General features: G+C 36.6%; 1 protein-coding gene across 1 annotated transcript in view; it reads left to right on the top strand.

The window, feature by feature from the left end:
• Positions 1–23,274, top strand: part of LOC150089873 (uncharacterized) — a 228,103-nt gene that overhangs the window by 68,529 nt on the left and 136,300 nt on the right. The window contains exons 5-7 of the mRNA XM_090390118.1: positions 6,079–6,170; positions 19,437–19,511; positions 22,732–22,892. Of these exons, the coding sequence (XP_090246244.1) occupies positions 6,079–6,170; positions 19,437–19,511; positions 22,732–22,892 (328 nt within the window). The remainder of the gene's footprint in view (positions 1–6,078; positions 6,171–19,436; positions 19,512–22,731; positions 22,893–23,274) is intronic.

The following is a 23,274-nucleotide window of genomic DNA, read 5'->3' on the forward strand; positions in this document are numbered from 1 at the left end:
CAAACTAGAGATGCCACACTGGATGTTGAAGTAGCAAACATAGAAACTCTCCTCACAGATCTGACAAAACTTCGAAACAACTGGAAATGCACGTGGAATAAAGCCAAATTGGTTGCGTCAAACGTAAAGATAGAAATAAAACTCTCCCGTAGATATGGTGGAGTTAGGTGCAAGAGGGCAAGGTATGCATGATGACAGCATACCTGATGCTAACTTGGAGGAAATGAATGATACAGATGATATGCCAGAAGAGGCCTGCCTCAGAACGTGTGTGTTTTACATTTTGGTAGACAGTGTTATAGTAGGATTAACTGTCCGCTGCAATGCTGTTAAGCAGTTGGCAGAAAAATTTGATTTCTTGCGGGAATATCTCACCATGTCTGAAAGTGATGTGGAGAGAAAAGCTTTATCTTTATCAGAGCAACATCCTGCTGATCTTAACGGTGATGATTTTGGAAAAGAAATGCATTTACCCTCAGTACATAAAGCAAATTTTGTAAATGCACAGTTAAAGCTATTAGATCTGTTGAATTTGTTAGCAGAGTATAAGCTTGATAATTTGTTTCCAAATGTTTGTGGTGTCTCCGTAGCCAGGTGGGCAGGAGCAGCAGTGCGTAGCACATGCTTCTTGATTAGACTGGGGTTCGAGCCCGTGACCACCAAATATGGAGGATGTGGAAATGTCAGGGAATGACCAGTGCATATCCTCCGAGCAATGTGAGGAGCATTAGTTACTAATGCTCCTAAAATCCAAATAACACCTGCCCACCTGGCTATGGAGGCGCCTAAAAACCAAATAACAAACATAACAAAACCAAATGTTTGTGTTAGCTTAAGAATACTATTAACAATTCCAGCAACAGTAATTCTGCAGAGTGGTCATTTAGCAAACTCAAGCTTATTAAGAATTATTTAAGGTCTACAATGTCTCAGGAACATCTTGTGGATTTGGCCAGGCTAAGTATTGAATCAAACATTGCCAGAACAATTAATTTTATTTTTCACAACAAAAGGCCAGGAAAGCTCTTTTTTTAAAATTAAAGTAAATACTAAGCCTATCTACCTTTTTTTTTTTTTTTTTTACTTTTTATTAATAATTATGTCTTCTGATGATCTGATCTGCATTGCAATATAAAATGCTGTTTCAATGTGAATTCTTTCTCCTTATCTGTATTGCAGCATAAACAAAGATGTCCAAATAAAATGTGCTTTTTCTCTCTGATCCTATTTTATTTTATTTATATTTATCATGGAGGGAGTATAGGAGCATAAGGCCTCAAATGTAGAAAATCAAGAGAGCACTCCATTCCATCCACTGCCCCCTCATCTTCCATATCCTTTTAAGCCTTACAGACTACAGCTCATGGCATAAAACCATAGTGGATAAAAACAGGATGACTAATGGAGAAGGGAAGAGGGCCCGAAAGAAACTTTGTGCCCCCTGATAAAATTCATGTCAGAGGCCCTGTATGTGTGCATGTGTGTGTGTGTGTGTGTGTGTGTGTGTATATATATATATATAAAAAGAATCTTTCTGTCTTAACCTACTATTTATGGTCAGGTTATAAAATATAATGAAAAATAACAAACCTTTTCCTTTTTTTGTAGTAGTAGTAGTGACATGTGATGCAAGAAAGCAAAGCAAGTGTATGAGCTTATGCAGCATCAGCCAAAAAAAAAAAAAAAAAAAAAAAAAATCAAACCTATATCAGTAATATAGTGAAAACACTCATGAACTCCAAAAATCTGCTTTTAATAATGAGAAAAAAGCATAATGAAGAACATAAAAATGAATTGAAAAGTTCTTTTTCAGAAAAAAAAAATCAATTTCATAAATACAAATAATATAATTGTACCTCAATAGCTATTCGAAATTTGATTAATGATATTCTGAAAAGTATCTTCATGATTTTTCACATAAATCTGATGCCACATATATTCATTCGTGTGACCCGTCAACATATCTTTACAGCTGCCATTTAGTCTTTTAGTCACACTTTTTAGTCTCTTCCACTGAGCTTCAATGTTATTCATGTGTTCCTATATGTGGATCTAAAAAATGTTCCTTATGTTTCACTGTTAAATGTTTGTAAATCTTTTTTTCTAAAGCCGTAATACACCTATATCCACTCCATTCATCTGTTATGATGGTAGTGTTTTTCTTCACTACTGTTCTAATAATGCGTAAAAGAGTTTTTGCTTTCCGATTTTTTTCTGAATTTCATGAACATGATTCTCTGATTTTGGTTTTATTAATACAGTTTCATTTGCTTCTGCAGTTTCCCCTGATCCACCCAACTTAATGGGTTTTTTTAACAACTGCAATTTATATCCCCTTTTTTGTATTGTATTTTTCATATTGAAGTTTTGTATTTTCCATAAAACTATGTTTTAATAAAGAACCTCACGCAGAACATTTTTTACAATGCCAGAACTTTCCACATGACTCTGTTCTTGATTCGGTTAGTTTAAAATAATCATTGCACTTAAAACAGTACGATTTCGGTCTTATTGATTTAGTTTTCATCAAAAAATCGAACAACGTTTTATTTTCCTTTATAAATTTCTATCAACTTTAAAAGATTCATCGCTACTATTATCTGTGTACCGTTCATTACAAAACTAATTATGCATCGCTCTTTACTCATAGATACACATCATAAATTGCTTTTTATAGTGTAGCTTTTCCAAAACTCTGTCTAAAATAAAATTATACTTCACTTATAACCACCAAGACTTTATTCATTTACATCTTAATTTATTTTTTGCTGAAACAAGTTTTTGAGTGAATATTTTGTGATAACGATATTTTTGAGAGTATGAAATATCGTTTCATACTCTTGGTCTATCGGTTGAATGAGAAATGTTGTGTTTGCTGACAGAAAGTGGCATGTATTTTGCCATCATCATCACTTTTTAAATCACATTCGTGTGTGGGATGAGTAGGCAGATTGTGCATCAGTAGGAATGGAAAATTTAGTAAACCTTTTGATGGCAAATTTGATCTTACACATGGTACAAATATTTTATGAAACCAGTCATGAAATATATCTTGGCTCATCCACGCATTGTTTTAGGTTTTCCTATAACAACCAAAGGCAATTTATGACTACTGCTGGCGTTAGCATATACCATTATAGTGATGCGATCTTTTTGCATCTTATATCCCATGTGCCATATGTTCAGTCATTGAGGCCAGTGTCTTTTGAAGTAGTGCCTTCCAGTTAAGGCCAGTCTCATTGCAGTTGTATATTCAGTCTTTAACCAAACTTCGATCAGCTATTTCCTTCTGTAGTTTTTCACAATAAACAGAAATTGTTGCGTTATCTGCACTTGGTTCTCACCCTGGATCGACCACTTTCGAATACTATGGAAAAACTTAAATTTGTCCAACCATCCTATGCTAGCCTTGAATGAAGGATCTCTGCCTAGATTTTTATTGATTTCGATGGCGTTTTCAGTTATTATACGTCCCGACAATGGAATTCCTTGGCTACGTTTTTGAACAAACCATTGAAACATTGTAGTATCCAATTGTTCATTTTTAGCAAGCGTCATTGTTTTACGTTTCACCTTAACATCAGTGGTTTCTATTTTTGACAAATGGTTTTCAATTTTGTCTCCATCATGCTTTATATCATTTACTGTTTTCTTTCTATTCCATGAACCGATACTATACCTGTAGCACTTTCACCTTTTCTTAGAGGCGCCTCCGTAGCCAGGTGGGAAGGAGCAGCAGTGCGTAGCACACACTTCTTGATTAGACTGGGGTTCGAGCCCGTCACCACCAAATACGGAGGATGTGGAAAGGTCAGGGAATGACCACCGCATATCCCGGAGCAATATGGCCTTAGTTGCTTATGCTCCTAAAAACCAAATAACCAACCTTTTTCTTAGACAATCAATTACTGCATTTTAATTTTTTGTGATAATCCTGACACTACTCGTTTACATTTCTGTCTTCACTAATCTTGTTGCCCTTCTCTAGGTCCCGACAATGGAATTCCTTGGCTACGTTTTTGAACAAACCATTGAAACATTGCAGTATCCAATTGTTCATTTTTAGCAAGCGTCATTGTTTTACGTTTCACCTTACCATCAGTGGTTTCTATTTTTGACAAATGGTTCTCAATTTTGTCTCCATCATGCTTTATATCATTTACTGTTTTCTTTCTATTCCATGAACCGATACTATACTTGTAGCACTTTCACCTTTTCTTAGAGGCGCCTCAGTAGCCAGGTGGGAAGGAGCAGCAGTGCGTAGCACACGCTTCATGATTAGACCGGGGTTCGAGCCCGTCACCACCAAATACGGAGGATGCGGAAAGGTCAGGGAATGACCACCGCATATTCCGGAGCAATATGGCCATAGTTGCTTATGCTCCTAAAAACCAAATAACCAACCTTTTCTTAGACAATCAATTACTGCATTTCAATTTTTTGTGATAATCCTGACACTACTCGTTTACATTTCTGTCTCCACTAATCTTGTTGCCCTTCTCTGTACTCATTCCAGCAGCTCTACATCCTTCTTAAAATGTGGCCTCTAGACCTGTATATAGTACTCGAGGTGTGGCCTGACCATTGCCTTATACAAAGGGATAACACCTCCTTATCCCTACTAGAAAAATTCCTGTATATCATTGACAAGACACCATGAGCTACTCTTGCAGACCATCTGCACTGCTCAGAAAACTTCATATCTGCTTGCACAATTATCCCCAGGTCCTTTTCATTCTCTATCACTGTCAGTGTTGTACCATACAGTTGATACGTTACTCTGGAGTTACTGCTTCCCATATGCAGTTCTTTGTTCTTTACATTTGTTAATGTCATTGTTGCCACCTCTTCAGTTGCCACCTCTCGGCCCATCTGCTCAACTTTTATAGATCCTGTTGTGGCAGTGTACTGTCATTAAAAACCCTGCCAACCTTCATATCGTCTGCAAACTTGGACATTAAGCCTGATATACCATCATCAGTATTATTAATAAATACAGAAAATAACAGTGGACCCAACACTGAACCCTGGGGGACTCCACTAATAACATTAGTCCACGGAGAGCAGTGTTCATTGATCACCACTCTCTGTCTTCTCCCACTCAACCATCCCTTTATCCATAGCAGCAATTTGCCTCCAATGTCATACTTTGATCCCCCTCTGTGAATTCGGGATACATTCATACATCTGTAGTCCGCAAGGACTTCCCCTGAATTCAAAGATGGTGTTTAACATAGTATATATGTTATTTAAACTTCTACTAGAATTTCACATATTGAAAATTTGTATGTATACAGTGCGGATCTAGAAAAAAATGATGAGAGGGACACCACTTGTGACAGGGGGAAGCACAATTTTGTGCCTGTTAGGCATGAAACAAGGCAAATCGTGCACAAAATTGTGAACAAAATAATGCACAGAAAAAAAAACAATTATGACACTCAAACATAATTTGACTGGTGAACACAAGCACACAGCTAAGTCTGAATTACTTTGAAGTAAACATTATGCACAACCAAAATGTGTGACGCCTTGGTGATCACATCAGCATCAGTGTTGCCAACTGTAGTCAGTTGAATATCGCTGAGCCACAATGCAAAAATAGATAAAATCCTATGTGAACAATGAAAATTTTTTTTTTTTGTAGCTAAAGGGAATATAAACGATTGGTTTATATTTTCTGACAATTGACCGGAAGGGGGGCACGTGCCCAGTTCTCCTACCCTGAATCTGCCATTGTATGTATAGTTTTTTAGGTATAAAGTTGTTTAGGCCCAGTGCAGCTTGAATGATCAAGTGCTACAGTGTGTAATAGTGCATATATTTGAGTGGATCATAGTTGATTGCTAAATGCAGTAACAATGTATTCATTGTCCAATGATTAATTGTAAACTTCTCTTACCAAGTAACTGTACATAGGTATAAACAAAAAAATTTTTTTTTTTTTTTTTAAATTTCATCATATCATCATGAATGTTTGTCATTTGCTTTCTTTTCTCTCATTTTTTTATCCTTTCTGATCAGCTTTCAGTGGATGTCATGAAATAATTAGATTATATTTTTATTATATTTTTGCAGCTCCATAATGGGTAACTTGATAATGCCATTACAGGAGAAATTAGAAGAATGGAAAAAGACAGCATGTCAGATGGACAAAGATCATGCAAAAGGTATATATGTTTAAAAGCAATTGAATATTGTTAAAATTACTGTTCGTTAAAAGATTTGCATCCATGTTGACACCATAGCATTTGCTGTTGACAGTGATCAGCAGTGAAGAGATAGTGTCTTTTAGGTTGTCTGTTGTGGAACCCCATATGTCCAAGTGTGTGGTGCATTGTCATTTAGAATATTGTTTCTGCATTCCCCATATTGTATTGCGATATCAACTGTTGCACAGTGTCTTGCTGTTGAGGTCACACAGTGCACTGCACTCTTTGCTCATGACAGACATACTCCCCCCCTTTGCATAATCCTTTACAGTTCTGTTGGCAGAAAGTTGTGTTAGTCATTCAACACCATTCTTTCTACACCTTAACCACAGTGGGCTGTGAGCAATTGCCAAGACATTCCATTTCTTATATGAAAGAACCCAACATGAGCTGCTATACTCATGCCCTTCTGAAATTTTGTGATATCTTGACTACGTCCCATAACTGCTGCTTTATCAGTTTGACTTGCACAACCAAATGTGAATTACCACTGCTCTAACATACAAAGCCATTTGGCTTTTTTTACATGTGCATAATCCCTTTGCATAATCCTTTACAGTTCTGTTGGCAGAAAGTTGTGTTAGTCATTCAACACCATTCTTTCTACACCTTAACCACAGTGGGCTGTGAGCAATTGCCAAGACATTCCATTTCTTATATGAAAGAACCCAACATGAGCTGCTATACTCATGCCCTTCTGAAATTTTGTGATATCTTGACTATGTCCCATAACTGCTGCTTTATCAGTTTGACTTGCACAACCAAATGCGAATTACCACTGCTCTAACATACAAAGCCATTTGGCTTTTTTTACGTGGCATCGTTCTTTATCAATGGGGTGGTTATAATTTAGTGTGGCATCGTTCATAATTTAGTGTGGCTATGTGGCATCGTTCTTTATTAATGGGGTGGTTATAATTTAGTGATCACTGAGTATATTTATCTCATAGTTTATATATGTGAAATATATATATTAGCATTAGCAGAGGCATATGATGCAAAAAAGCAAGCTTTTACAGCATCAACCAAAAAAAAAAAAAAAAACTTCCCATTTTTCCCATCTATTCGCTCCAAAAGTATGTCCACATCTTCCTTGAATTTATATAAGCTATCAACTTCCACAACGACAGATGGAAGCCAGCAATCAACCACCCTCTGGCTAAAGGCAAATATTCGCACATCTATTCTATAACTGTCTTTCCTCAATTTGAGGTTATGCTCCTTCAGGTTTGGAAGATGAATCCCATCAAATCAAGCCTGCTCAAGCCACTCAAAGCCTTTTTTTAAGATCACCTTGCAGGTGCCCAATCTCCAGGTGCTGCAATTTGCAGAACTGAAGCCTTTCTTGGTAAGAATACTCCTTTGTTCTCCTCACCAGTCTTGTTGCCCTTCTCTGTACTCATTCTAGCAGATTTCACTGTACATCCTTCCTAAAATGAGGCCACCAGACCTGTATGCAGTACTCAAAGTGTGGTCTGACCATTGCCTTATACAAGGGGATAATTACCTCCTTATCCCTGTTAGCAAAATTTGTGTATATCATTGACTAGACCCCATGACCTGCTCTAGCAGCATGTCTGCAGTGCTCAGAAAACTTCATATATGACTGTACAAATACCCCCAGGTCTTTTTCATTCTTCACTATCCTTAGTGTAGTACTACACAGTTGGTACATTTCTTTGAGATTATTGCTTCTCATATGCAGTACTTTGCATTCGTCAATGTTAAACTTCAGTTGCCACTTCTCAGCCCATCTGCCCAATTTTTCTAGGGTGTTTACAATTAACAACTCTGCCAATCCTTGTATCATCTGAAAACTACAACATTAGTCTGATATACCTTCATCAATATCATTGATAAATATACAAAACAACAATGGCCCCAACACTGAACCCTGGGGAACTCCACTAATAACATTAGACCATAAAGAGCAGTGTCCATTGATTACCAGTCGCTGTCTTCACCCACTCAAATCTTCCTTTTATACATTGTAGCAACTTGCCCTTAATTCCATACTGCTCCAGTATCTACAGTAGTCTTCCAGGTGCAACAGTATCAAAAGCTTTCCTGAAATCCAAGTAAATGATATCAAAATTATTTTTTGAATCCATTTCTTTTGTGCCCACATCATGGTATCCAATCAGATTGTTCAGACAAGACTTCCCCTTAACAAACCCATGCTGTGTCTGAATTATTACTGCAGTCTTGTCTAGATGATCCTGGAATGCTTCTTTAACCAGTGACTCATTTATTTTCCCCAGAACAGAAGTTAAACTAACAGGTTTATAATTACTTGTGCCACCCTTTGATTCCCTTTTGGGAATTGGAGATACATTTGCACATCTCCAGTCCATGGGGATCTCTCCTGAGTTCAAGGATGCTCTCATAATTATGGCAAAGGGTTTGCTTACTTCCTTTGCTGCCTCCTTTAATATAACTGACTATATGCCATCTACCCCAAGTGCTTTCTGATGTTTAACTTCAACAGTTTCTTCTACACTTTTCTCTCAGTTATTACAAAATCATTTAGTTCCCTGTTAGAGTTTAATAAGCTTCTGTTCTCCACTTCCCTACAGAATTCTTCATGTGTGAATGTAGATGTAAAATATTTGTTCAGTTTGTCAGCTATCTGAGCAGGATCATCAACAGTCAAATCATCGATATCAAGTTGTCCAATCTGATTCATTCCCTTGTTTCTAGAATTTATGTAAGTAAAGAAGTCTTTGCAGTTTTTCTTTGCATCCTTTGCTAAAGAGTTTTCATAATCTGCCTTCTCTTGCTTAATCTCCTTTGTGACTTGATTACAGACCAGCTTATATCTACCATTGGCTTCTGTGTTGCCTGATAATTTATATGCATGCCATGTATTTTCCTTCTCTGCAACAAGTCTCATTAGTTCATCTGACATCCATTTGGGCCTAAACCTTGAACAGTATTTCTTAGTTGGTATGAAAAGCCTAGTAGCTTCCAAGATTAATTCCTTGAATGCTTCCCATTTAGAATTTGCTGTTGATAACATCATTAGTTGGTCCCACTGTATAGAATATGAAAAATCTGAGACATTAGCATTAGTAGAGGCATATAATGCAAGAAAGCAAGTTTATTTAGCATCTGCCAAAAGAAAAAAAAAAAAAAAAACCCAATCCAATCACTCCAAAAGGTTGTCTAGTTCAGCCTTGAATTTATTTCAGCTGTCAACTACCACAACGACAGATTGAAGTTCATTCTGGCAATCAACGACCTGCAGACCACTGTAGTCACCTTTAGAAAAGCAAAAACCGTTCCCTTTACTCTTGATAATAATTGCATCTTTCAGTAAATCCCACATCAATACACAGTGATTGTTGCCATCTAGTTGTTCCTTTATCTGTTAATTCTTAATTCATTAATAATCACTGCTGATAATCAGATCAAGAGTATTACTAACTCTGGTTGCTGCTCAAACATGCTGCTGTAGAAAACGGTTATCCAGTAAATCCACAAAAGTCTTGCTAGTGTGCGAGTGAACAATCCACAAGTTCCAGTAAATATCTAGAAAGTTAATATCCCCCATTATAAGACATTCTGATTTACTGTCCCATTCTGTTTCTCTGTATAGTTGTTCATTGTAGTCATCTGAGTCGTTAGGCCTATAACACAATCCTACTGTCATTTTTGCTCTCTCAGTGCTTCTGTCACCCCAAACTTACTCAACATTGCACTGGCCATCCATGTCAACTGGATGCATTGCCTTAGATTTTGTGTTTCTTATCTAACAGCATAACCCCTCCTCCCTTCCTTTCCTGTCTATCCTTTCTGTACACATTGCACTCCCCAAATTCTAATTCTGCATTTCTTATATCTGTGTGATACCACATCTCAGATATCCCAACAATATCCACCTTTGAAGTCTTGACCAGTACTTCAAATTCATCAGATTTATTTACTATATTCCTATTATTGGTGTATATGCAAGTATACATGCACCTGTTCTTACTCTTTGTTACTCTAACACAGCCCATGTATTTACTTGTTTCATGATGACTCCCAGCAGTTCCTGAAATCCCGCAACTTGCTTTTCAGGCTGCTTTTCATTCCAATAGAAGCAGTGCAAGAATCATTTCCATTTCTGCTTGCAGCTACTGTTAATCTATTGGTTTTTGTGAATCCCCCCCCAAGATAGCAAGTCTCCGCTGCTCCTGACATTGCCTCTGATATATCTGATAAGTTTTTAACCCTAGTAAATACACTTCTGTTATATAAATACAGTAAACTCCTGCTATTCGCGGTATTTGTATTCGCGGTTTCGTGGTCGCTGATTTAATATAAAATGAAACCTAAAAAAATGTGAATTTTAAAGCGACGTGAACATTTTCCACCATAAAAAAACATGGGTGTGGCTAAAATTATCTTTCCCGGTCAAAACAGCACTCAGTAGGTGGGGGGAGAGGGGTGACAAAATCGCGAGTGTGGATGTTTCTCGCTAATCCTTGTTCAGTATGTGTTATGCGCTTGTCATGGAAAGTTTCGTCATTTGCTTTTAATTTATATGCTTATAAATTGAATAAATTTATCAATTTATAAATTGATAAGTTTACAAAAGTGATAAATCTACCGTTTTGCAGTGTAAAACAGACTTTTTCGAGTGTGTTAATGGAAGAAAGTGACTTTATTGTGAACAAGTTCTTTCTAACCCGTACAAAAATATGGCTACGAATAACAAGGGAAATGTGAAAAGATCAAAGGTGATGACATTAGCGAATAAAATTGAGTTATTAGATAAAATTTCTAATGGTGAAAGTGTCTCCTCAGTGGCAAAACATTATAAAATCAATGAGTCAACGGTACGATTAATCAAGAAATCGGAAGAAGAAATCCGCCATAGTGTCCATGAAAACGCGCTAATGGCTTCAAAAATTTGCTCTGTAACTCGTGATATTAAATTAGAAAAAATGGAAAAAGTTTTAAATCTGTGGATAGAAAACCGAACTCAAAATAAAATTCCGTTAAGTTCACTCATCATTCGTGAAAAGGCAAAATACCTTTATCAACACTTTAGCGAAACTGGTGATAGAACTGGCGGGATAAGTTTTTTAGCTATAGCAAAGGCGCTGGATTGAAAGATTTGTTTGAAATTTCTAATAAATATTACATTTAATATTAAATTGTTTCTTATTTTCATTTCGATGCCATATGCTTGCATTTCACTATGTACTGTCTATGTACATAGTCATATTATGAAGGTACATATAATACATACATACATAGACAAAATTTTAGTTTTTCTTATATATTTCATACTTTGGAATGGAACCCCTTTATTACTATGGGAACCATAACTCAGTATTCGCGTTTTCGGTATTCGCGGCATTTCTCAGGAAACGTAACCCCCGCGAATAGCGGGGGTTTACTGTACAAAAATTAATTTGGCAATAGTATTATACAGTGATTCAGAATTGCATGTCATAAATGCTATAGTAGAATCCTGGCAGAAAATGGAATTTAAAGTGTCTGAGGAGTTTTGTTAGAGTATCAGAGAAATGGATGCAAAATGACTGGTTACACTGGAGTACTACAATAAGTAATGTAAAACACATTCATGACTCAACTGATGTGATTTCAGAAAATAAAATTTATTAAAAAAAACATGAAACATATGTTAATTTATGGGGTGCTGCTTTCTACATTCAATCTGTAGTATGTTGGTGTAGGTCTCAACAAAAACTTATGCCATGTGATAATATAATTATTCACAATGGACTGCAGAATGGGAAACATTCACAGAAAGTTATGGAAATTTAAAGAAAAAAAAATGCAATTTGAGTAATTGCTTAATTTATTTTGCTTTGAAAATTAATAAAAAAAAAAAATTAACTGTGTGAATTAAAGCAACACCAAATCTTTAAACCTTAATTCCAACTTTTCCCTTCCATTGAAGCATTCATTTTTGACTATTATTCAAATGCATGATGTAGACTGTTGCACGTACACATCATGGCAAGGACGTCACTAGGTGCTTGAACACATCTTGAGATATGAATCAGCATGCTATCTGTATAGCATTCTATAATTGTCCCACATTGAAAGGTGGCAGTACATGTCTGAGCTCAGTCTTCTCACCTCATCCCACAGATGTTTGATGGGGTTTGAGTCAGAGGAATTAGGGGCCATTGGAGGAGTGAAATGTCCAGTGTTCAGCAAACCATTCCCACACACATCTGACCCAGGCATTATCTTTCCTAAAGATGTCATTGTCAGGGAACAGCAAGAACATTGACACATGTATGTGGTTGGTAATTTGATGGTTTTTTTATATATGTTTTTAAATTTTATTTCTTATATTAAGCAATCCCAGCCAACCTTTGGTAATGATGGTACAATATGTACCTAGGTTTATTTGCACCATGTTGCCAAAGCTTCAAACAAAGGAGCTTTCACTGTCAGCTCTTATGCGTGGTACAACACTGTGTTGTTTGTGATTCAAGGTGAGGTATAAATGTTTATGACTGCATGTTATAAACATCTGTAGTTAGGAGGGGATGTTGAGTTGATCTGTTCTGATATTTTATCCAATGGAGAGTATGTTTAAAAGTCCTGCTGCAAAGTACCCTGGGCTGCCCCACATTGTACTTTTTGGTTCAGTTGGTCTGCATGAGCCACTGCAGCAGTCACTTGCTCTATTCATTCATCATCAGAGTTGCACTATAAGTTCTGTGCAAGCTGGTTGTTTTTTTCCTTGTCTGCACCTTCTGGTACATTCACACAACAGTTGGTCATGTACAGCCTGCTGAAGGCCTTCCTTGAAGATGGACACACCTACCCACCTTGTGCTAGCAACCATATGTCATTGAAAGGCCATCATATTGCAGTCTCTTTCCATGCTTGTCATATGTAAAACTATGTGTTAGCTGTACATGTACCCATTCACTGACATGGTTGCATTCATCTAATTTTTATTCCTATAGTGCAGTCCCATAACTCCCATTAGGGTAGGTGATTATAATTCATAAATCATTAAATGGATTGAAAAGATGACTACTTAGATAATACATGTTAATCATGGCTGCCCCAGTTATTGGTTAAAATATTTATTGCATATCTCATCTCTGTAACATTAGTTGATAGGTCTTCATACAGGTAAATTGCTGTAAGCAAAAGCCACAATGATAACCATTGACATTAAGCATTAAAGTGCATGTAAAGATACACAACAGAATTATCCTTTGCTTGCATTTTATTTTATTAAACTGGCTTAGTGTGAAATACCACAAGCCAAAACCACCTTATCCTCAATATGGAGACTAAATGAGAAGCCAAAATAGTCACATTTCATCAGTTAATAGATTTCAGCATGTTGCTAGCTATTGATAATCTTGGTAAATCACCTACAATACCAAACACACTTCATTCAGTGTCTCATATGGGCTTCAGTAGGCTGTTAGAAAAAATTTGAACAGTCCTCATTCCAAGAAAGTTTAGGTTCTGATTACTTATGTCTGCTGGTTCTTAAGACCTATCCTGAGCATACTCCTGTTTGTTACTATTTTTTTATACTTTTATTTATTCTACTGGTGTTTTTCCTTCTCCATGGAAATTTGCTCATATTCCTCCTTTCCAGTTATTCTTGACAAATAATTTTTTCCAATTGTCCTGGATAAATCACTCATTTACACTTTTCTTCCATTGCACTTATCCATACTCTTTCAAAATTAATGGAGAAATCCATCAGCTGCCAACTCTTGAACTATTTTGAAACATTCTTACTGATCCGAGATCTCCAAATAGATCATCCATGTCGGCTGGCTGGCGAATTTTGTTTATGTTGCTTGTGTTTGCACAAATTTCACGGAAAAGTTCATCAAAACTCAAACAGCTTCTCTACATTTTCAAGGCTTTAGATTGTGATTGGAACAAAGGTCTTCGTATCAAGCTGCCACCTTGTGGATTTCCATCTGTTTTTTGCAGATGTGTAGTTAATTTTTTTCCAACCACTGTGGGTGATGGTAGTTGGCTGTCTGTCTGTTTTCTAACTTCCTTATGAATGTTGATGTGCCCAAGGATCAATTCTTTGTCCTACTCATATCCTCTTGTATATTAATGACCTTCTTCCATTGACTGGAAAACTTATCCATAGTTTTGCTCATGATAGTACACTGCATACCAGTTTGAGAAACCATGTCAGACCATACATAAACAGCTTCAGCTTCTCAAATATCCACCATTAATTCCTTTAAAATGACAATCTCCAGGTAATTCTCCACTGAACAACTTCAATACTTTTAAAACACTGTCCTGTAAACTGTGTAAAGAATCTACTGCTAGTATGCTCATCTTTGATGACACGCAGATTTCTAAACAAGGTCACAAGATCAATATTATTATTGCACATGGAAGACTGCTGCACAAATTGGAGCAGTGTGGCATTGGAGGCAAATTGCTGCTATGGATAAAGGGACAGTTGAGGGGGAGAAGACAGAGAGTGGTAATCAATGGACACTGCTCATCGTGGACTAATGTTATTAGTGGAGTCCCTCAGGGTTCAGTGTTGGGTCCATTATTGTTTTCTGTATTTATAAATAATATTGATGATGGTATATCAAGCTTAATGTCCAAGTTTGCAGACGATACAAAAGTTGCCAGGGTTGTTAAGGACACTACTGACGCAATGCTGCTGCAATAGGATCTGGAAAGGTTGAGCAGATGGGCTGAGAGGTGGCAAATGAAGTTTAACATTGACAAATGTAAAGTACTACATATGGGAAACAGCAACCCCAGAGCAACGTATCAACTCTGTGGTACTACACTGACAGTGGTAGAGAATGAAAAGGATCTTGGGGTAATTGTGCAGGCAGATATGAAGTTCTCTGAGCAGTGCAGACGGGCTGCAAGAGTAGCTCATTGTATCTTGTCAATGATATACAGGAATTTTTCTAGCAGGGATAAGGAGGTGATTATTCCCTTGTATAAGGCAATGGTCAGGCCACACCTTGAGTACTGTTTACAGGTCTGGAGGCCTCGTTTCAAGAAGGATGTAGAGCTGCTGGAACGAGTACAGAGAAGGACAACAAGATTAGTGAATGAAACAAAGGGTTGCTCTTACGAAGAAAGGCTTAAGTTTTGCAAATTACAGTGTCTGGAGACTAGGCACCGGTGAGGTGATCTGATCATCATCATCATCATCAGCCATTTTCAATCCACTGCAGGATGAAGGCCTCTCCAGCAACTTTCCAGTTCCTTCTGTTTTGAGCACTGGCCATCCATTTACTACTCGAAAACTCATGAATTTCATCTATCCATCTCCGCCTTTGTCTTCCAGGTTTTCTTCTAGCTCCTCTTGGGTACCATTCTGTTATTTTCTTAGTCCATCTGTCATCATGTCTTCGAGCTATGTGTCCTGCCCAAGACCATTTTAGTTCTTTAATTTTGATAAGAATGTCCTTTACTTGAGTTTGCTGCCTAATCCATGTGTTTCTCTTCTTATCTAACAGTCTGATTCCCAATATGATTCGTTCCATTCTTCGCTGTGTAGTTCTCAGCTTCTCTTCCATTCTTTTGGTGAGTGCCCAAGTTTCACTTCCATAAGTCATGGTGGGGAGTATACATTGATTCATTATTTTACGTTTCAGAGAAACTGGGATATTGCTCTTCAGTATGTGACTATATTTCCTGAATGCTATCCATCCAAAATTTATTCTTCTCTTGACTTCCAGCCATTTATCATTATTACAGCTAATAACTTGTCCCAGATAAGTATATGACTCCACGTTTTCAATTACTGCTCCTTCAATCATTATTTCCCTTTCCGTGGCATACTTGTTCATCATTACTTTTGTTTTAGCCATATTCATCTTTAGTCCAAAATCCTTACTAACTGTGCATAATTGATTAAGATTTTCCTCTAATTCTTTGGGATCGTGGCTTATGACCACAATGTCATCTGCAAATCGTAAATGGTTTAGGTACTCTCCGTTCACATTGACTCCTTTCTGCGACCAGTCTAATCTTCTGAAAGCTTCCTCAAGGGCAGCAGTAAACAGCTTCGGAGATATTGTGTCTCCCTGTCGAACTCCTTTCTCGATTTTAAATTTGCTACTGTCTTTGTCTAGTCTAATAAAGGATGTAGCACTCTCATATATTTTCTTCAAAATCATAATATATGGAGTATCTATGCCTTGTCTTTCCAGTGCCTGAAACATTGCCTTATGCTGTATGGAGTCAAATGCCTTTTCATAATCCACAAATGCCAGGCATAATGGTGTTTTATATTCATTTGCTTTCTCCATTAGCTGTGATATTACGTGAAGGTGATCCATAGTTGAGAATCCTGTCCTAAAGCCAGCTTGCTCTTTCGGTTGATTCTCATCAAGTATTCTTTCTAATCTGTTAGTAATGACCCTTGTGAACAACTTGTAGATATGGGATAACAAGCTAATTGGTCTATAATTTCCAATTTCTGATTTATCTCCTTTCTTATGCAGCAAAACTATGATTGCATTATTCCACTGCTTAGGCATCACACCTTTTCTAATGCACTTTGTGAAGAGCCTTGCCAGTTTTTGTGTTATGTCTCTTCCTCCCAATTTTAACAACTCTACAGTAACTTCATCTTCGCCCGGGGCTTTCTGATTCTTCATTTTCTTCAATCGAGCCATGATGATGAAGAGGTTGAAGAAATGTACACTGAAATTGAGAGTCTTCTAGATGAGCAGAAAACCCACTACTAAACCCACTACGAAAACCCACTCAGAGGTGATCTGATAGAGGTGTATAAAGCCTTGAATGGTTTGAGCATGCTCGATGCTGATGGGATCCTTCCTCTTGCTCAGAATAATCACCTGAGAGGGCATAAATTCAAATCGAGGAAAGACAGATGTAAGATAGATGTGCGAAAATTTGCCTTTAGCCAACGGGTAGTTGGTTGGTGGAACAGACTTTCATCCCTTGTTGTGGAAGTTGATAGCCTAAATAAATTTAAGGCACAGCTGGACAGGTATTTTGAACGAATAGAGGGGTGAAGTGGAAGTTTTTTTTTTTTTTTGGCTGATGCTGCATAAGCTTGCTTTCTTGCATCATATGCCTCTACTAATGCTAATTACTTCTAATCTCTTTTGGCATAATAATAAGCACACCACAAATATTGCTCTGCTCAAGGCATTAATTTTCTTCTTCAACTACTCACTTTGTAGAGATCTCAAATCTGATCTACCATGTAAGATTGTTCCCAGATCTGGGATGCTGTCCGTAAAACCTCTTTCAAGCTTCTTGACTCTTCATAAGAGGGTAGCCATATTGATTAATGATTATAAAGTCTCTTATAAAGTCTCTCCACTCTTTTTCCCTTGGACATTTTTGGTTTCTACCACCTTTTCTATAGATACTTCCCTATTCTTCTGAATTGGCATCTATAATTCCCCTGCTCTCTTCCAAACAAATCTGAACTGATTAACCTTAAACATCAGCATTAACCAATCAGCAACTGTTTGGTTAATGCTGATGTTTTATTCCTTTTATTCCATTTATTCCTTCTGCCTCTATTCAAGGAGGCATTCATAGTAGAATAGGATAGTTATGATCCAGTGGCTAGGATAAGTGACTAAACAAGTGTGATCTTGAAAGTTATCAAATTATTTGTCTAATGTCAACAAGTAACTTCTGTCTTCTTAGCCTTCAACCAGTACACAGTACTAAGTGTTATAGATTTTAATACCTTTTGTATTTGGGGTTTTCATAAAAAAATAAAATAAAAATAAATAAAAGATTTGGATAAATTTAAACAGCTGTAGTTCACTTTTAGTTGTAGCAGTGCCTCTTCCCCTTCCTTTTTAAGTCATTATAAAGTAATTTACCTCCCAATCGGTGTTAGTTGATGTCTTCTAAACTCTGTCTTTAAAAACTTTATGTGAATGTAGATGTAAAATATTTATTCATTTTGTAAGAACGTGTAGTAGTAGTAGTGGCATTTGATGCAAGAAAGCAAGTGTATGCAGCATCAGCCAAAAAAAAAAAAAAAAAAAAAAAAAAATCACAAACCATTCCCTCCAAATGCCTGTCCAGTTCCTCCTTAAATTTATTTAACCTATCAACTTCCACGACAGATGGAAGTTTGTTTCAGCAATTAACCACCCGCTGGCTAAAGGCAAATTTCTGCACATCTATTCTACATCTGTCTTTTCTTAATTTGAATTTATGCCCCTTCGTAATCTGAACAAGTGGAAGGAGCCCATCAGAATTCAGCGTGCTCAGCCCATTCAAGGCCTTATACACCTCAATCAGATCACTTTCCTTCTAGTGTTATCATAAGCAAAGAATTCCCTTTTCTTTTCACTTTTCCAAAGACTTCCCATAATTTTCTTAAGTGTACCTAACTTGATTGCAGACTTTTTTTTTACTTACTTCAGGACTGTGTTCCCTAAAAATTTATAATCATTCCATGCATTTTTTTATTTTCTGCTACTAAATTCATCACTTCAGTCTGACATCCATTTTGATCTGAATGTAGAACAGTATCCTTTAGTTAGTATCAAATGCTTAGTAGCCCCCTATGATTATGTCCTGAACACTTATCATGTGTCATTTTACATTTTTTAACAATGGTTGGTCCCAAAAATGTTTTAAAAATGTCTGAGCCCATTGTAATTATTAATACATGATGAATCACTGCCGATAATGAGTTCAATAATACTGCCTTTGGTTAATTCACTAACATGTTGGTGTTGAAAGCTGCCACCTAGAAAATCCAGAAATGTTCTGCTACTGAACCCATGAGTTTAAATCAATTTCTGGAAAGTTAAAATCACCCACAATAAAGCATTCTCATTTTAGAGTCCCATCCATTTGTCTGTATAGCTTTTCATTCATCTCATCACACACATTTGGCTCTTAACATACTCCTAATCTCATTTTTGTTTTTCCAGTATTCATCATTTTTACATTATATTTTGTTCTTTATAGTTTTATAATTTTATTACTAGAAGAGTTTGCAGTGTTTGTTTTATTGTGTTTAGCTGTGTATTATAGTTGATCATAATGAACATTAATTTATGTTTGGTGTGCTTATTATTAATTTTGCCATAAGTTGTTTATGTCAATTTTTTTCTAACAGACAAAGTGAGAAAATCTATAATTGTACTTTGTTTTTTCATTATAATTTTTACATTGACAATTTCTAGCTTAATTATAAAAGGCATAGTAACCCATTATTTTATAAAGTGTTACATTTTTTTTTTTTTTTTTTTTTTTTTGTAGAATTTAAAAGAGTGAAACAGGAAATAAAGAAAAAGTCATCTGATACTTTAAGACTCCAAAAAAAAGTGCAAAAAGGTAACAGAAATGTGTTTTTGATATGAAAGCTGGTAAGAGATGGTTAAATTAATTATGATGTACCATGACAGATTTGGTTTTCCATATTTTTTAAATCTAATTTATGATATAAATGATCTATCCTTCTCTTCTTCCCCCACAATATGCAATATAAGCAGAATCTCTTGTTAAAATGCACCTCAGCAAAATTGAACTTTTCTTTGCATTACGTGAAAAGTATATTGTAATTCAAGATCTCAATATTGAATTGTTTTTGCCAACATGCTATTTCAAAAATTTTAGGTTTTCTGAATGAATATCATATAAAATGATAATGTTGAAGTGCAGAACACATTTGTATGGAAAACATAGTCATAAGGAATGGAAAATCTCTGCAAGGAATTAGATTATAGAAAAATTACAGTAATCAAATTTATAAATAACATCTTTCATCTGTGTAGCTACCTCTGTGTATTCTCATCAGTGTTCTTATTGCTTATCATATTTTGGCACCCTCACAGGAACTTTAATCATTCTAAATTTTAATAAGGCTGAAATTGGCAACCTTGAGCTTTGTGATGAAACGGAAGTTCGCTAGGCTTGACTTGACAAATTTGACTTGGATTTATGGACATAAGAAGTTCAAAACTAAAGTACCAAAGGTAGTTCAACTTGCAATGAATAGGATAAGTATGTTGCAAAAAAGAGGGAAACAGCATGATATAAGTCAGGGGCTCACATCTGGTGAGTATGAGCTTGGCACACCCAGGGTCCTGAGCTGAATATCATCATTCTTCCCTTTCTTGGTGATTCCTTTCTACTTCTCTCTCTCTCTCTCTCTCTCTCTCTCTCTCTCTCAGCGTAATAGGGAATTTTTTTTTTTTTAGCCAGTGCAGCACCTTAGGCTTCCTTGCACCATATTATTATTATTAATAATAATAATAAACGTGCAAATCATATGATAAACATATCCTTACAAAGTTATATTTCCTTTTTTTTTTTTTTTTTTTTTCTCTTTTAAGAATATGAAATGGTAAATTAAAGTTTAACTTCTGAGCTTAAAAAATTCTGGTTCTTTGTGAACTTTCTTGCATTATGCTAGCTATATTGCCAAACGTTGCTTTGGTATTGCAGAAGATATAGGTATTTCCATGACTGACTGGATTTGTCACTTTACACCTGTCTAGAAAGGTTTAAATTCAATAGTGTGATGCCACAGGCTTGGTTGGACTTATGTAATCATCTATCATATTATTATTAATTTTTAATGTTCTTTTAAGCTTATCATTATGGTTATGTGCATTAAGCAGTTAGCCAGTCAGCCAGCCCACTTAGTCGTTAATTACGTAGTGAACCCACTTGGTCCTTGAGGTTGTCACAGACATTCTCTCAGATATGCCAGACAAGCTGTACTTGCTACCTGGGAGTCTAAAACGTTGATGGAACTGATATTCGGGTGACACTCAAGTGGACCCAATTTCGGCGAAGTTCGGACGGTCTGTGACAGCCAAATCCTCTGCTTGCACCTTCATGATGGTGGGACTGTTAGTAATCCTGGGTATAACCTCCATGCACAAGTACTTGGTGGGTGACCACCCAGGTGTGAACCAACGTGTAAGCAGGGGTCGAGGTGTGGCGCCCACACCACATGGAGGAACGCTGCCCCTCTAGGCAGTACTAGGTGGTAGATGACTCTCATCAACCGGTGAAATACCACCATTTTGCTTATTGGAGGCTTGAAGTGGTGGAACCCATGTTTAGTCTCTAGAGCTAAGTTCCAGTCAACCATTCCCTATCTCTTCCATCATGCAATATGATTGATGACTTTTGAGGTTATGACGAATGTCGTGGCGAGATCCAATATTCCTTACATTTCGAGGGTACATTTCTAAAACGGTGTTCGCAGGCCGGCCGCTAGTTAGTATACTGGACCGAACCTATTGGTAACTCTCTAGGAGGCTTCCGGATCAGCTAGTGTGTAATCTTGCTACCTCTACTCTGCCAGATAGTGACTGGAGGGAGTCCAAGTAGTGTGTATGCGGGGAGCATTGTCGAGGCCACGTTATGTCAAGGATCTGGGTATATTCTTACCATGTGTACGCCATATCCAAAAATTTCATTACTTCATACAGCATGTCCCACCCACTTTTTCTTACTATTGAATACACCATGAATTGTCAAAATAATAGAGCAAGCTTATCTGCGAAAAGATCTAAACCTCCCAAGGACTTCCTAATTCATTTCACAAATATAATTGGTCTCAATTCTAATCTCAACGATGTCCATTCCCACTTGCATTCTGCCAAACCCCATGTACTTTTTCTGACAGAATCTCAGTTATCGGTTGATTTAACTACTGCTCACCTCAGATGCCCAAATTATTCGCTGTATGATTCCTTTCGCCTCAAAGGTGGTACTTGTGCATATTTCCGTTCTGATATTCCCTGTCAGAGACTTGGAAATTTGGAATCTCCTCTCTTTGATCTTCTCTGGCTTAAAATATCTCTACCTTATTGTGTCAAATTCATCTGTTGTCTCTACTGTTCTCCCAATCCACTAATCACTTGGAGCTCTTTGACTTCCTCTCTTTGCAACTTGACTTTCTCCAGTCCAACTTTCCTAATAGTGAGGTAATTTTCCTTGGTGATTTTAATGTTCACAACTCCAGCTGGCTTCCGTTTTCTAGTTACACCGACCCAGCAGGTCAAGATGCTGAGGCTTTTGCAATTACTAATGATCTAGCACAGGTTGTTCATTTACCTACAAGAATTCTGGACAATCCTAATCATACAGCCAATCCTAATCATACAAATCATACAAAACTTAATTTCCATCTGTACTGATTGACCATTAAAAGAAAAATTAGAATTGAATTTTAATTAATATTCAAACAAAGTTAAACTATTATACAGCTGTTAATGCTCACATGCATGTTATGTGGGCCGACCGGGCTAGCCGAGTGGGTAAAGTACCTGCCCGGCAACCCAAAGGTCGCGGGTTCGATTCCCGCCTCGGGCTTGGATCAAAGTACTGCAAAAACCGTGGGAGGTGCAATATGGCCACAGATGCCGATGCGCCAACAACTACCAAATCAAAAAAAAAAAAATCATGTTATGTGTCCATATATTTCTGAGCTTGAAATTTGAGTGTAGGAAACATGCATATACTTTTAAGAGCTCTGTGCCCTATCAATAAATATATTACTAAGATCCATATTTGTTTCTTTTGTATAATATTTTAGCAAGCAAAGGTGACATGCAGAAGACTCTAGATTCAGCCATGCAGGATGTTAGTGATAAATATCATTTGCTTGAAGAAACTGAGAAACAAGCATTAAGAAGAGCCCTAATTGAAGAAAGAAGTCGTTATTGCATGTTTGTGAATTGCCTTAAACCAGTGGTGGTGAGTAAATTTTATGATGATTTTGTGGAAAGCCATTTAAGTTAATTTATTAGATGTGAGTGTTTGTCATTGTCGATTGACTACTTCTTTCTTTTAGATCAGTTAAGTCATGCTTTCAGTTTATTCATTTTAATTTCCCTTTTCTATTCAGTTATTTTTCCAATGTTTTCTTTAATGTGTTCCCTCCATATCTTCTGAGGAAGATCTTAGATGAGATAATAAGACCTGATTTATTGTATTTTGTATTAATGTCACTTCAGAAGTTCTGATACAATTCTTTCTTCTATTTCTTCATATGTTTAAATGGTTCACCAGATATTCTGGAATATGCTGTTTTATTTTCACTTCAAAATCTTCACTTTCATAGTGTCATTCTTTATCC

This window comes from Mastigoproctus giganteus, chromosome 2, assembly GCF_048544385.1.
Source record: "Mastigoproctus giganteus isolate SK-2022 chromosome 2, ASM4854438v1, whole genome shotgun sequence".
NCBI classification, from domain to species: domain Eukaryota; kingdom Metazoa; phylum Arthropoda; class Arachnida; order Uropygi; family Thelyphonidae; genus Mastigoproctus; species Mastigoproctus giganteus.